Genomic DNA, 15,510 nt, shown 5'->3' with positions numbered 1-15,510 from the left:
ATCAATGCACTTACCTAATCTGGAAGCATATCCATCAGGGAGCTTAAGTTCTTTTATCCACGTAAAAATACTTAACTTTTGTTCTCTTGTGAACATGTATTGGGCCTTAGGTTTCCAATATTTGCCCCTGCCATGGTCTATTAGTTCAAGTTCTTTGTGCCTACAATATTCTTTAAGGTCTATTATAACCTTGGTATTATCTTTATTTTTACCCTTCAAATCCATAATTGTATTGAAAATATTGTCAAAAATATTTTTCTCAATATGCATGACATCTAAGTTATGTCGGATCAGATTATTTTTCCAATATGGCAATTTCCAAAAAATGTTTCATTTTGTCCAATTGTGCTCAACACCATACCTAGGCATCGCACAGTCTTGTAACTGGAGGATAGAAGAAAAATTACAGACTCTCTGAAAAACAGTATCTCTAGTTAACCGTGGTGGTGAAGAAGAATTATCGACTCAGTTTTTTCTAAATGCACTTGTATTTCTTTGGAATGCGTGATCCATAGGCAAGAATTGTCCGTGATAATCAAAAAATGACGTCTTTCCACCATACTTGAGGTTGAAAGCTTTAGTTTTCTCCATACAATATGGACATGCTAATCTACCCGATGTCATCCAACCAAATAACATTCCATAAGCAGGAAAATCATTGACGGTCCACAATAGAGCAGCCTTCATGAAAAATTATTTTTTATTGATATATCATAAGTCAGAACACCTTCGTACCATAACAATTTTAGTTCATCAATTAAAGGCTGTAAGAACACATCTATCTTGTTTTTCGAATTTGATAGACTTAGAATAATAACAATCAGAAAAAGAAACTCTCTTTTCAAACATAATTCAGGAGGCAAGTTATATGGCTTCACAATAACCGGCCAACAAGAATACGACCGACCCGATTTACCATATAGAGTGAATCCATCTGCACAAAGACCAAGCCTCACTTTTCTAGGATCGGAGGAGAAGTTAGGATATGTCTGATCAAAATATTTCCATGCTTCCCCGTCAGACGGGTGAGACAAGACACTAGGCTCCCTCCGACTTTCATGATGCCATCTCATGCTCGCATCTATAACCGTAGAAGCATATTTTCTCTGCAGTCTTGGTATGAGAGACAAATACCATAATTTTTTATAAGAAATTTATTTAAATTTCCCTTTCCCACTTCTTACAGGTTTAAAACGAGGATGACCGCAAAACCTGCAACTCATCTCAGATTCATCATCCTTGTAATACAACATATACCCATTTGAACAACAATCAATCTTCTGATAATTGAGACCAAGTTACGAAACTAATTTCTTAGTATGATAAAAATCAATTGGCACACGATTACCAGTTGACATTGTTTGATGTATACACTGCATGATTTCATTATATCCAACTTCGAGAATATTGTAATCAGACTTTATACTCAACATCCTAACTGCAGTAGAAAGTTCACTTTTTACTTCGCAGTTTGGATACAATGGAGCTTGTGCAGTAGACAACATGTCATAAAATGTTTGTGCCTTTTCATTCGGTGCTTCATCTACATTGTAAGTCTGATAACCACTTCCAGTACTAGTCTCGTGCATTATATATGGTGCATTTGATGGCTCAGCTGCATCAATTACCATCTGTTTGTAGGAATTAAACTGATCCCTAAAATTTTCTTCTCTATAATATTCATTTTCAACAACCGAATGAGGGACAACAGACACTTCTTCACCATGATGTGTCTAATAATAATAACCTTTCATAAATCCATGTTTACAAATATCTCTTTTCATTTCATTGACTGCTTTAAATCTTAGACACTCGCATTTCATCCAAGGGCACTTTAACTTTCCTTCTAATCTTATAAAACTTTCTTGGGTAGACGTAAATTGAATGAACTCATCAACACCCTCATAAAATTCTCTAGTAATCCTGCCACTTCTTGGGTTACACTTATTATCAATCCACTTACAATACGACGGAATTTTTATTTTAAATTAAATAATATGTATGACGAAAAAAATTATTCTGAAAATTCACAAAAGCATCCTTTAGTACTACAAACCAACATAATTTATAATTGCACTTTCAGACATACACTACTTTAAATTTTTTACCAAGTAACAAAAGTTTAACCAAATAATAACATTATATTTGTAGTTAAAATCTTAAAATTATATTAAATAAATAACTAACTCGACAACTATATTATCGGACATTCAACTGTTATATTTAAATATATTATTTATCGTTAAACTAATCATTTTTTACAATTAAACTAGACTAGATCACAAGTTTTTATTTATTTTAATTATGTATTATTGTATAATTTTGTTAAGATTAGTCTTCATTAAATCTAAAGTTAAACCCTGTTTAAATCTTGAAAACCACCCATTATTATTAAAAAATTAAAAAACATATATTTAATATTTTTAATTTATAATATATAATTAAAAAAATTAAAAAATTAAATTCTTTTAATTTCTGATAAGAGATTTAATAAAAAATTAAGTTAAAAACTTAGGCTATATTCTTAACAAAAAAACTAATACACAAAGTTTTTTTTTTGTGAATAATTATTTTAATTAAAATTAAAGTCAAAATATCAAAATTAATTAAGAAAATATTGATTTGGCCCTAAAAAAATTATTTAACAACCAAATTTATAATAATATTAATAACTTAATAAAAATTTAATATAAATTATTTTATAAATTTAAATTTTATTTCAAATTTACAATTAACCAAACCCTTATGAACCAAAGCCCCGCCACACCACATTTAAAACTCTAATTGTGATTATTATTAATTTAATTAAAATTATATATTATTATCTAATTTTATTAAGATTATACATTTAAAACCCCCTGTGCAAAATAATTTTACTTTTACCTACTAAAATTATTTAACTATATTATTAATATTAATAAGATGAAAATTTATAATTAATACTAAATATAAAATTAAAATTTTATTTAAAATTTATTATTGAAACACTCCCCACCTGAACCCTAATTGGCCCCATTTTATTATTTAATTATAATTTTTTAATAATTAAAATTAAATTTATAATTTAAATTTAACATTAATTAAACTCCATATATCTTATATATCCCAAAACATGAGACATGTAAGAAAATTATATAACTCTTCAAACTTTGCCATTAATTTTTTGCATTCCAATTCATTAGCATTTGAAAATGTTGAGTATGAGATAAATTAATTTGATACCTCATAACCCTCACAATCAACATGCCAAACATAAATACAACTCCACACCTAATGCCAAACATAAATTAATTTATGAATTTTGTCCAAGCAATTGCAATTATAGTGAGATCAACATAGAATATTCCATGTTTGATTCCAATGCTTGACGTGTCAGTGGCTAGAGCATTGAATTGAATGATCACATCACAAATTAAATCATTTTTCAGCTACAAATTAAATCACATCATAAATTTTAAATTAAAACATTCAAGAATCCACCTCATTTAATGTTTTCATTTTAATTCTAATGTTTAATGTTTTGATTTCTCTTTAATTCTAATTTGCCTAATTAATATTGATTAAACTTTTAGACTTAATCAACGACTTAGAAACTAAACAAAATCACCTAATATACATATATTATTAAAAATTAAAACTCCTTTTCTTATTATTCATTCTATGTGTCAAAAAAAAATGAAATTAAAAACAGTTTCATCCACAAAGAAATTAAAAATGAAAAAAAAAATCTGTTTTAACTTAAAACAAAAGAAAATTCCCAGACGAAATTTTACTCAAAAATTTTAATTTTTTAAAATTTGTTTAAAATCATTATAAAATTTATATCTATTTTTAGATTGAATAATTATTTTTGATATTAAAAATAATAATTACAAAAAACTCTTATATTTGTTGATTTATAATTTTTTTCTATTTAAAATATCATCTATCTATTTTTATTCATTTCTCATCTTCCTTATAATCTAAAATTTAACGTATAAAAGGCACAGAGAGAAGAAATTTTAATTTTTCCTGTGTTAAAACTCTCACTAATTTATACGTTAAAACTTTAATCATTATAACTTTATAAGTTTAAAACTTTCACTAATTATTTAATTTCCTATATTAAAACTTCTATTTTTATTCATTTCTCCTATTTTTAATCATTTCACTAATTATTTAATATAATATTTTTTATATTAAACTTATATTTTAACCCCCCTAACAGCCGCCCCCAACAATACTAAGTTTTTAACTATATATTATTTTAAATTTAATTTATTTATTTAAATGACATAATACATAATAATAATTTTTACAGAATATATCATAACCCCCCCAACAGCCGCCCGTCCCCCCCCCCCCCCCCCCCTACACAGTCAGTAAGTTTTTAACTATATATTATTTTAAATTTAATTTATTTATTTAAATCACATAATACATAATAATAATTTATACAAAATATATCATAATATATAATAATATATAACAATATAAAATATATAAAATAAACAATAATAAACATTCAATATTGTAATTTACTACTTAACATAAATAACAGAAATAAATATAAATAAACAGATTATATTCATTACTTAAAAAATATTAACATTAATAAATAACAGTTAATTAATATTATAATAAATATTAACATTAACAGTTAACAAAAATATTAACATTAACAACATTAATAGAAATATTAACATTAACAACTATTTACAACTTAACAATTAATCAAATAATACCTATTATGTAAAAAACATTCAATATTGTAATTTAAATTTTAAATAATTAACAACTAAAAATAAAAAATACCTTCAATTCTTGATGAGTTTCGAATGTAAATCACACCAAAATAAAGCCACTATCGTGATTTCAATGAGAGTGAGATAGAGACAATGAGGAACGAAGAAGATAAAGTAAGAGGAAATGAAATTAGGAGCAAAACACTTGGGAAGAAATTGCAGAGAAGAGATGGAGAGGATCGGAGGGAGAGGGAGGAAGCTTTAAAGGGGAGAGGGGACGGGGCACAAGTGTCAAGAGGAGGGGGGCAAAAATGGGGCACCTGTCAACAGAAGAGGGTGGGAGGGAGGGGGGTGGGGGGCAGTGCCCGCCAGAATCAGCGACGGACACTACTCATCGCTAATATATATATATATAAATATATATTAATAAATTATTTTAAATTAATATATATTATTTTAAAAATAAATATATATTTTTTAACTACTTTAAAATATAATTAATTTATAGTTATTTAATTTTACAAATTAAACTAATCAGGAAAAAAATATTTTATAATCAGGAGAGAAGAAAAATTAAAAACATTTAATAAAAATAAATCAATTAAAATTATTTAAAGAATAATGACCAAAAAATAAATAAAATATTTTTTAAGAATTTGAAATTTATTATTAATTCTAGAAGAAGAGATAAAAATGTATTTTTTATTTTTTAAATGATTAATAATATTTATGTTATAAATAAATATAATTTTATAAAATATTCTACTAATTAATTTAAATTAAAAATTACATATATTTTGTAAACTAAAAATGATAAGTCTTTTGAGAGGAAACTAAAATCAACAATCATCTGCGACGGACAGTCACCCATCGCAGAAAGAGAATTAGTGCCGGGTGATTGTTCGTAGTTGGAAAATAAATTTTTAAAAATTAATATATATTTTTTAACTAATAAAATTAATATATTTCTGTTATAAATATTTGATTTTACGACTTTACATTAATTAAAAAAAATAAGTATAAAAGATAAAGAACTAAGGAAAAAAAGTAATAAAAATAAAATACTGAAGAGTAATTATTTATTCCAAGTGCATTTAATGCAGCTCAACCGTCTTCAATAGTTCAACCGTCAACTATAAATACTTGAATGGTGCAGCATTAATTAATTATGGGGTTAGAGAACATTCATTACAAGTGTTCGAGTGTTTTAACTTACGAGTTCTTATATTTTATCTCTAATGCTTTAAATTGACACAATTTTTCAATTACTATTGTTGCATTCATTATTATATGTTTATTTTGTAAGCCTTTAATCAATTGAGAAATATTGTAACTGAGAATTTTAATTCTCATATTAATTATCTCTTTTGATTGAAGCATTTTGTTTTTTGTATTACTTAGCAATAGCATGTGCTATAGGCCTTACAAATATTGTAGCAGGTTGTATGATCTAGCATTATTGATAGAAAACCTATATTGTGTGTAACAGCCCGCCTTCTTGGGCATGTTATGCCTTAGGAAATTTGGTTAAATTTTTTTTTTTGAACATTATTTTAAAATTCCCTAAGACCGTATCTAGTGCCAGATGAGATATCTAGACTAGAAAAAAATGTAAAGCGGAAGCTGAATCGAACTTGCTCATGGTAATGCATAATTTAATAATTGTACATGGCATTTAATACAAGTTAATACATAAAGCGTTTGATAATGGAACAATATACATAAATCTTAAACTAATCATATTATAACATGGTACATTTACTCGCATCTTGATGTCTCGTGTCACTACACATTACCAATCTCTGAACCATCTCTGCAAGTCCCGGCTAGAACGTTGAATGTCCCAGGGGCGAACCCATGTTAGATGATGAACCATCTAAGTAAGAATACCAAATGCAATGCTATGAGTGTATGCAATGTCTTTCATCGTAGGTGTCAACTACACCCCTCATGCTGCCTATCATTTTAGCGGCCACCTCCTTCGAGGCCGGGGTGTATGGGTGCACCCTTGATAGGTCAGCGGTGCCAGTTCGTACTCCCTACGGCCTCATATGCGTGTGATCAACAATATCGTTATGCATGTGTGCATTTCATAGTCATGCCATTGATGTAGTCTATGTGATGATTTCATATCATAGCATGCCAATATGATAAGAGCAATTACATTTATAACTGTATTAAATTTGGGCAGCATACTTACAGCTAATTCATCTCGAACTACGTGCCAAGCGACTATCCCTTAATCTCCTTGCTCACAAGGACCCCTACAGCATAGATTTATGTTTAGAATACCATTTGCTAATTTTTCATAATTTTTTCCATTTTTTTTTCTAAGCTTTATCTCTTCAAAATACATAATAATTATCTAAGTTTCATAAAAATTTAATCTCTCTTTACCAATATTCCTTAAATAATATTCCTAGTATTCTGGAATTTTATTAGAATTTTCTAACTTAAATTCCTACTCTTTCCCTTATTTCCTAATAGCTAAATATGTAATTATTACATAATAATTACCTAATCTTTCAATTTATTAAATTTCTCTTCACTAATATTTCTTAAATAATACTTATAACATTCTGAAATTTTCTTGGAATTTTCAGAATTAAAATCCTATTTTTCTTTATTTCTATAATAGAAAAATCTACTTAAATTACATAATAATTACCTAATATTTCATTTATTCAATTTATTTTCACTAATATTTCTTAAATAACACTTATAACATTCTGAAATTTTTCTTGGAATTTTCAGAATTAAAATCCTATTTTTCTTTATTTCCATAATAGAAAAATCTACTTAAATAATTAGTAATTTTGGCATTTTCAGAAAATTGCTTTACCAATATACCATAAACAACATTTCAAATTTAATAAAAAAATTTCAAAATTTTACTCTTTTTTTTTAAAAAAAAATTTCCTGACGGGCGCGTGAGCCGCACGCGCCTTCTTCCCACTTGCGGGCGCGTGCAACTCATGCACCTGACTGGTTCTTCTTCTCCGGCGAGAGCTTCGCCACCAGCCGGCCATTTGACCTCTAAACTCGATTTTTCTACTCCTAATCTCTAGATCTCGACATTACGAACACATTGATACAAAAATTACAAAAAAATAGGATCGAACTTACCTCGAATCGGCCGAATATCCCTCGGCTCTGGCGAGTCGTGCGTTTTCCGACGAAGCTTCGATTCGCCTTCTCCTTTGCTCCGTTGGCCTCCAAATTCTCCAGAAACGAAGCCCACGACTTGAAGATCAGAACCCCACTCTCCAATATCACAAAATCACTCCCAATCGACTGATCTAGGCCTCGAAATTTTCGGATGGGTTGGGCAGCGCGAACTTGGCTATTTATAGCCCATTTTCGACGTGCTTTGCTTCCCCATCGACGGCCACGCGTCCCAGAGGCCATTCCCCGGTCATATCAGCATTTAAATCCCCTCCTTTGCCCTCAAGAAACAATTTGCAGGCGCGGCCATGCTCTGGCCACGCACTGCTCTGCAAAATCTGATTTTTGGATTTTTTTTAATATATATATGTATATATATTTACATATATACAAAAGAAAAATTATGATTTTCTTTAATTTTAAATCATATTATGATTTCATTTAATCCTTTTTAATCTTAAATCATATTTATATATATATTTATATTTTTCATAAGCACACTTTAGGTAAATTTAATTAACTAAATTAATTACATACACCTAATAAATCATTTAACATAACTTAATTAAATTTATTTATAAAACTTAGGGTATTACATTGTGGATAGGATATGTCTCTTAAGAGGAAAATAAAATGAATAATCATTTATTTAAAAGTGTTCTCTTTGAAATAAAGATGAATATAAAATTATTTATTAAAGAATAAAATTTTATATTATTATATTGTTCAAATGAGTAAAACAATATAAATATTATATAGTAGCAAAAAAGATTTTGTAGTCTTGCTTTTATATTTTTCACTAAAAATACTTTAAAATATTATGAAAAATTATTATTCATCTCAATTATACAATTAATTGGAGTGTAGCATAGTCAAAAATATAGTTACCTCATTAAATATATATTTTTTAGTATATATGATATTACAATTAATAAACTATTATATTAAATATATATATTTTTAGTATATATATATTTTTAGTATATATGATATTACAATTAATAAATTATATTTTTTAGCATACTCATTCTGAATTTTAATTTGTAATTTCATGTTTTATTAATTACAACTTAAAAAAAGAATATTCCCTCACTAATTTTGAATTTAATTGAAATTTGTATAAATTATATATTTAACTATAAAAATTTGCATTTTCAAATCAAATTTTAAATTTAATTTAAATATTTTATAAATTTCACGTTAAATTTTTATTAATATTTTGTTAAAGGTTAATTTCAACAACATTACTAAATTATATAGCATGATATCATATAGTAATTGATGACATATTACTCAATAATGAAGATCAATATCTTTAAAAAATGTATGTGTATATAAGACACATTTAGATTTTTATTTATGTACTATTACATTTTTTTTGTACAGTCATTTTAATTTTTTGTTTCTTAATTACACTTATTTATTTACATTTTTAAGTTAAATTTATTTTTATATATGTATTTTTAATTTAATTTAACCACTTTACTTTAATATGTAAAAAGAAGAAGAAGATAAATACAAGTAAATAGATGTAATCAAAATAAAGTAATATATCAGTTATCACAATTAAAAATGTATATTTAAATAAATTGTGTCAACAATATAAATTTAATTACTAAACTGTGAAATTAAAGTTTGAATTTCACATTTTATAATTTTTTTTCAAAATTTTACACAACTTTTAAAGTGTAAAAATTATGTTTTGAAATTAAAAGTTTTTTATTTTCTTTTTTCTTGGGACATATTTATTCCATTGCTAAAGTTTTTTAATTTTTTATTTTTTTAGCGACGAATTCCATCGCTAAATTCAATGCAGCCCCAAAATTTAACGGGCGTCAGCTCCTACCCTCCCCTCATGAGCCCGTCGCGTGGTAGCGTTGGGATATTAATCCCAGCAATAATTAAAAGTGTTGCACCTTGGAATCGAATTGCCAAAGTTTTGCGACAGATGCGTTCTCGTCGCTAAAGTATCGTATTTTAAATTTATATTTTTTTCTTTTTTCGCAATGGATGCATTCTCATTGTTAATTTTTAATTTTAAATTTATTTATTTTTTGTTCTTTTTTAGTAGATCTGCTTGCCACGTGGCAGCGCTGGAATATTATTCCCAGCTATTATCTCAGACTCTCTATTGGATTTGAACCCCCAACCTCATGACCAAATTTCATGCGCGAGCTACCAATCTGAAAGTCTTTTTGTTTATTGATGTATATAAAATATATTTATAGTATTTTCTTCTATATATTTCTGAATTATATTTATACAACAAAATTTCTCAAACTTATTTAATGATATTAATTTTAATATTAATGTTAGTAAAGGGAAATGAATATTAATTTTAATTTTATTTAGTTATTAATTCAAATAAAACTTTATTAATTATTATATTAGCATTGAAAAATTATGTTATGTTTAAATGTCAAGTTTTTAATTAAATTTTTAACTTTTTTTTATTTTTTAGCGATGGGGTAACCCGGTCGCTAAATTTTAATTTTATTTATATTTTTTAGCGACGAGGTTGTTCTCGTCGTTAAATTTGAATTACTTATCTTATGTTCGCTAAATTTGAAATGTTTTATTTATTTATTTTTATTTTTTAGCGACGAGTCACACCTGTCGCTAAATTTGAAATTTTTTATTTAATTTCTTTTATTTTTTAGCTACGGGTTTGGCCCCGTCCCTAAATTTGATATTTTTTATTTAATTTCTTTTACTTTTTAGGGACGAGTTTGGCTCCGTCGTTAAAATTGATATTTTTTATTTAATTTCTTTTATTTTTTAGCGGCGGGTTTGGCCCCGTTGCTAAATTTGATATTTTTTTATTTAATTTATTTTATTTTTTAGAGACGGGTTTAGCCCTGTCGCTAAATTTGATATTTTTTATTTTTTTATTTTTTATTTTTTAGAGATGGGATTGGCCCCGTCGCTAAATTTGATATTTTTTTATTTAATTTCTTTTATTGTTTACCGACAGGATTAGCCTCATCACTAAATTTGAATTTTTTTTATTTAATTTCTTTTATTTTTTAGCAAAGAGTTTGGCCCCATCGCTAAATTTGAATTTTTTTATTTCATTTTTTTTTATTTTTTAGCGATGGCATTTTCGTCGTCGATTCCATCGCTAAATTTAGTGACAGGTTGTCCATCACTAATTTCTTCGCTAAATTAAAAAAATATTTAAAAAATTTAATGACGGAATAGTTCCGTCACTAAATTCCCTCATTAAACACTAATTTTCTTGTAATGTCTATTGAAGCACACATTAGTGTTTGAACTCATAAGTAAAAATGATTAGTAAATAAGGAATACTTACGAGGAATCCAACGACTGTGTCATTAGACGGTATTGAGGGGCAGAAGTGGACGTGGATGAACCCCTGACTTCAAGTGGCAACGAAGAAGGCGGCATGGATCCGACAGTGCTAGAATGGGAAGTTTGTGGGTTAAGGGAATCAAATTTCATATTGGACAGAGATGAATGTCCCCTTACAAAAATAAATGATTGTTACAAGTTCAACATGTAATTAAAGAAATTTACAATTTAATTTAAATTAAAAAATTAATTAAAAAAATAAAAATGAAAAGAAATTTAACAAAATTTTAATATATAAAATTTTAATAATTTTAAAAAATATATAAAATCTTTTTTATTTTTTAATTAATGAATTTATTTAATTTAATTCAATTAATTTATTTTTAATTTATTCCTTTATTCTTTTAAAAAATAATAAATTCATTAATATTTTTTAATTTATATTAAAAAATATAAAATATAATTCTAAAAAATAGTGGTTAGATTAGTATATAATTTATATGCACAAAAATATATTAAGATCGCTTGGCAGATTAGATGATTTCGCGCGCGCATGTGTATAGATGAGGTCCTGAGTTCAAAACTAGGGAAGGGGAAGGGATCTAGCATCGGCCATGTGGCGTGCAAGGTCCAGGCAAGCGTGTGTGACTGGGGAGCTCGCTAGTCCACACACCGGTCTAGGCGCAGGCGCGACCACGCCTATGAGAAATTAACATTTTATTTTTTTTTAATTTTTACAACGATTCTAAGAACTGCCACTAAAATTAAAAATTTTATTTTTTTTAATTTTTGTGGAGATTCTAAAAACTACCGTTAAAATTAAAAATTTTATTTTGTTTTAAATTTTTATGACGGTTCAAAACCGCCGCTAAATATTTTAAAAATTGCTGCTAAATCACTAATTTTACTGTGGTATAAAAATCGTTGCAAAAAATATAATTTGTGGTGGTTACTCTAGTAGTTACTGAAAATTGTCGCTAAATACTCCGCGACATCTGTACTTAGTGACGGTTAAAAATTGCTGTTAAAATAAAAAAAAAATTATCTCTAAATGCTATTCTTTTTTTTATAGTAATAGGATAAAGATGGAATGGATATATATATGCATATGATCCTTGCTATTAGTCTCTCTAAATTGTCCAAGTCGCATAGCCTGATGATATAATGATTTGCGTGACATATCTTGTCATAATAGACAAACAACAATTGCATAATATCATTTGAGGTATAGAGAATATAATTTGGTTTATGTAATATGTGCCAATGTCTAATATCCGTTAGCCACCGTGATCTTCATTAGTTAAACTAATAGTCCACTAACAAGAGATAAAATTGACCTCTTTCGAAAGTTTCAGCATTAAGTTGACCTAATTTTATATTTATAAATTTAACTTATTTATTGAGCTAAATAAACTAATTTTTTGTGTAAATAAAAATTAGGTTAATTTAATACTTAAAATTTAAAAAATGAGTCAATTTCATATTTTTTGTCAGTCAATCCTTAGTTTAACTAACGACAATTAACAGCAGATTAAAAATTCACTGAAAACAAGTACTAAGCTTACATAATTTTAAACTTTTAAGTACCGAACTAACTAAACTGATACGGAGACCAAATTGACCTTTGCCCAAAATATTATAAGCCTGGTAATGTTACAATTTTCACATAGCCACGAACATTGATACAAGAACCCATTATTTTAATTACTTAACCTTCCAAACACGTAGCTAAACTTGTCAATTCTCAAGAGCACCAGAATGTCGTTTCCCTGCTTGCTTGGGCTGTTTCTGGCATGGCAGAAGAGCTTCTCCAAATCCTTCTACTTTGTCATTTCTCTGCTCAATATATATATATATATATGTATCTCTCTGCTCAATATATATATATGTATCAGACTATATGAAAGAATGGCGTTTTTTTGATATTTGATATTTTTTTTTATAGTAAAGTTAACAAATAAAAAGTCGAAGAACATTTTCTGCAACTGAGAATTTAGTTGCAAATTCAATCGAAGATGGGAGCATTAGTTACCTGAGGTTGCGGATGGCTGCTACGAGAGACGAGAAGAAAACGATGAAAGCAACGCAGAAAGCGATGTATGCCCACGGAGTCGAAAAATTGTTCCGCCGTAGATGAGCCACCGCATGCGGCCAAAACCGCCTGCTGTACTTGGCGGCTTGCTCGCACGTGTCGGCGAAGTAGAAATGCTCTATTGCAACTTCGGAGCATAGTTTATTGAACAGATCAGAAGCGTCATTATGGGACCCTAAATAGTTGCACATAATCCCAGCTTTTTGGAGCGCATCCACGTCCTTGGCGGTGTTGATCAGCCTGTCCATGACGAACGCGTACGACGTAACGTAGCTCTTAATGAGGGGGCAGAACTGCTCGAAGGCGATGAGGTTTCTCAAGAACAGCTCCGTCGAGTCGTTGATGTGCAACTTCGGAATTTTGAAGGAAGCTCTGCAAAACCACAACCGTTTCAGGCCGGAAGGGGCTTCGAATTTGACCTGGAATGGGCTTATGGCTTCGTGGGACTCAAACTTGACACCGGCGTAGTCGAGGTCTTTAGCAGATTGAATGAATTGGTGGCAAGTCTTGGGCTCCGGCAGACCTTCCGGAAGGTAGTGCTTGTGAAGAAGATGGAGGATGTGAAACGTTTCGCCATCTTCTTTAGCTTCAGGTTGGATGATTTGCGGACTCAACAGATCACGAAAAAATGTTAGCACGTATTCAACCAGGGACACGCCGCTTGCGTCAGCGGCTTTAGCCTCCGTGAGCCGGAAGAGTTCGCGGAGAACAAAGAAAGGAAGCTGGTTCTCAAGCAACAGCAAGTCCCGCTGTACAGTGTGGTAAGTCAAGGCGCTGTCGATGCCGAGAACAAAGAAAGGAAGCTGGTTCTCAAGCAACAGCAAGTCCCGCTGTACAGTGTGGTAAGTCAAGAAGCTGTTTTTGCCGAGATCGAGAAGCTCATTCCCATTTGTCTTCTTCCGAGCATAGTAATGCCTGCAGAGCAACTCCAGAATTAAACAGCCATCCAGCAAAAGCATCTCCTCGTTCAGCGCCTCCGCGGCTTCTTCTGGCAGGTAGTACTTCTTGGCTGCGTTGACGTAGTCCCTCATCTTCGTCAGACACTTGTCCAGTAGTTTCGTTGCTTCATCAGGGGATTTGGCGGCCCTGTAAATGAGTGATATGACGCAATTCTTCTTGGTCTTGTTGACGCTTGAGTTTTTGAGGTGTTCGTCTTGGCTGTGAAGAGGGCCGATGGAAACTAAGCGAGGGGCATAGGCACTTTCCTTGAGGTCGCGAAGATCGTCGGGAACTCTGCAAATTCGAGCAGAAGAGATGCATTTGAGGCTCTGAGTAGAATTAGGGCCGTGGCCGATTTGGATGCGGATGTCTTCTGTAACGCTCTGTGAAGCAGTAGGCCTGTTGGCATCTTCTTGAGCTCCCGCCATGGCTTCGGACTGAAACTTAAGGCCAATGACTGATAATTGTATTGGGTGCTTGGTCTCGGCTGGAGCATAAGCACAAGAAATTGTCGTTTATTTATAGTTGGGGTTGGTACAAACTATATCAAATAAATATTTTTGACGTTTACAAGCCAACGTCACGACTCAAATAGAAGCCCTCGGTGGCGTGGCTATTTGCTTCCACTGCCCCCTATCAACCACAATCACAATCTTTAGATTTTTTTTTATTATTTATTAAACTCTTGACTTACCTACATTGTTTCTCTCATAAGAAAAAAAATATTACTTGTATAAATAATTGAGTTATCGAGAGAATGATGAAGATGTCAAATAACAAAAATGTCCTTTTACCACTAGAGCCTATAGATGACGCCTAGGGCTTTATCCTGGAGGATTATGCTACATGAACTAACAGCTAGACAAACAGGTGGACAACTGCAACAAAATTACAAATGTATCCTCAATTTAAATTACAAATATATCCTTAACCTTTCAGCTCAAATTGAATACCCAGGTTCTTCTTCCTCAACTACTTTCTCTCTCTCTCTCTCTCTCTCTCTCCCCCTTGCATTCTGTCATTCCCGCCCAATTTCTTCTTCTTCTTCTCTCTCTCTTTATATTTTTCCTTCCCCCCTCTCTCTCATTTGCTACACTTCTTATGGTCATCATTTGCCTTTGACACAGTCGTACTCGCCGCTGCCTCCATCACATTTTCCACCATTGAAGCCTCCGCCATCAATGGTTCTTATCGTTGTTCGCCTCTGTTGCAGCCTCCATCACCGTCCACCTCCGCCATTCCAGCCACCACTGACGTCTCCATCTCTTTCTCTCTCTC

At 30.0% G+C, this 15,510-nt stretch overlaps 1 protein-coding gene across 1 annotated transcript in view; it reads right to left on the bottom strand.

Annotated features, from left to right (window-relative positions):
* LOC127788059 (UPF0481 protein At3g47200-like) overlaps nt 1-14,660 on the bottom strand; it is a 64,852-nt gene extending 50,192 nt beyond the window's left edge. Inside the window, exons 1-2 of the mRNA XM_052316179.1 lie at nt 13,234-14,660; nt 12,915-13,037 (exon numbers count right to left, since the gene is read on the bottom strand). Of these exons, the coding sequence (XP_052172139.1) occupies nt 13,022-13,037; nt 13,234-14,660 (1,443 nt within the window). The 3' untranslated portion in view covers nt 12,915-13,021. The remainder of the gene's footprint in view (nt 1-12,914; nt 13,038-13,233) is intronic.
* Between the last annotated feature and the right edge of the window lie 850 nt (nt 14,661-15,510).

Source organism: Diospyros lotus, chromosome 13, assembly GCF_014633365.1.
Source record: "Diospyros lotus cultivar Yz01 chromosome 13, ASM1463336v1, whole genome shotgun sequence".
NCBI classification, from domain to species: Eukaryota; Viridiplantae; Streptophyta; class Magnoliopsida; order Ericales; family Ebenaceae; genus Diospyros; species Diospyros lotus.
Note: the sequence above shows the minus strand (reverse complement) of the source record. Positions and strands in the feature narration are given on the sequence as shown.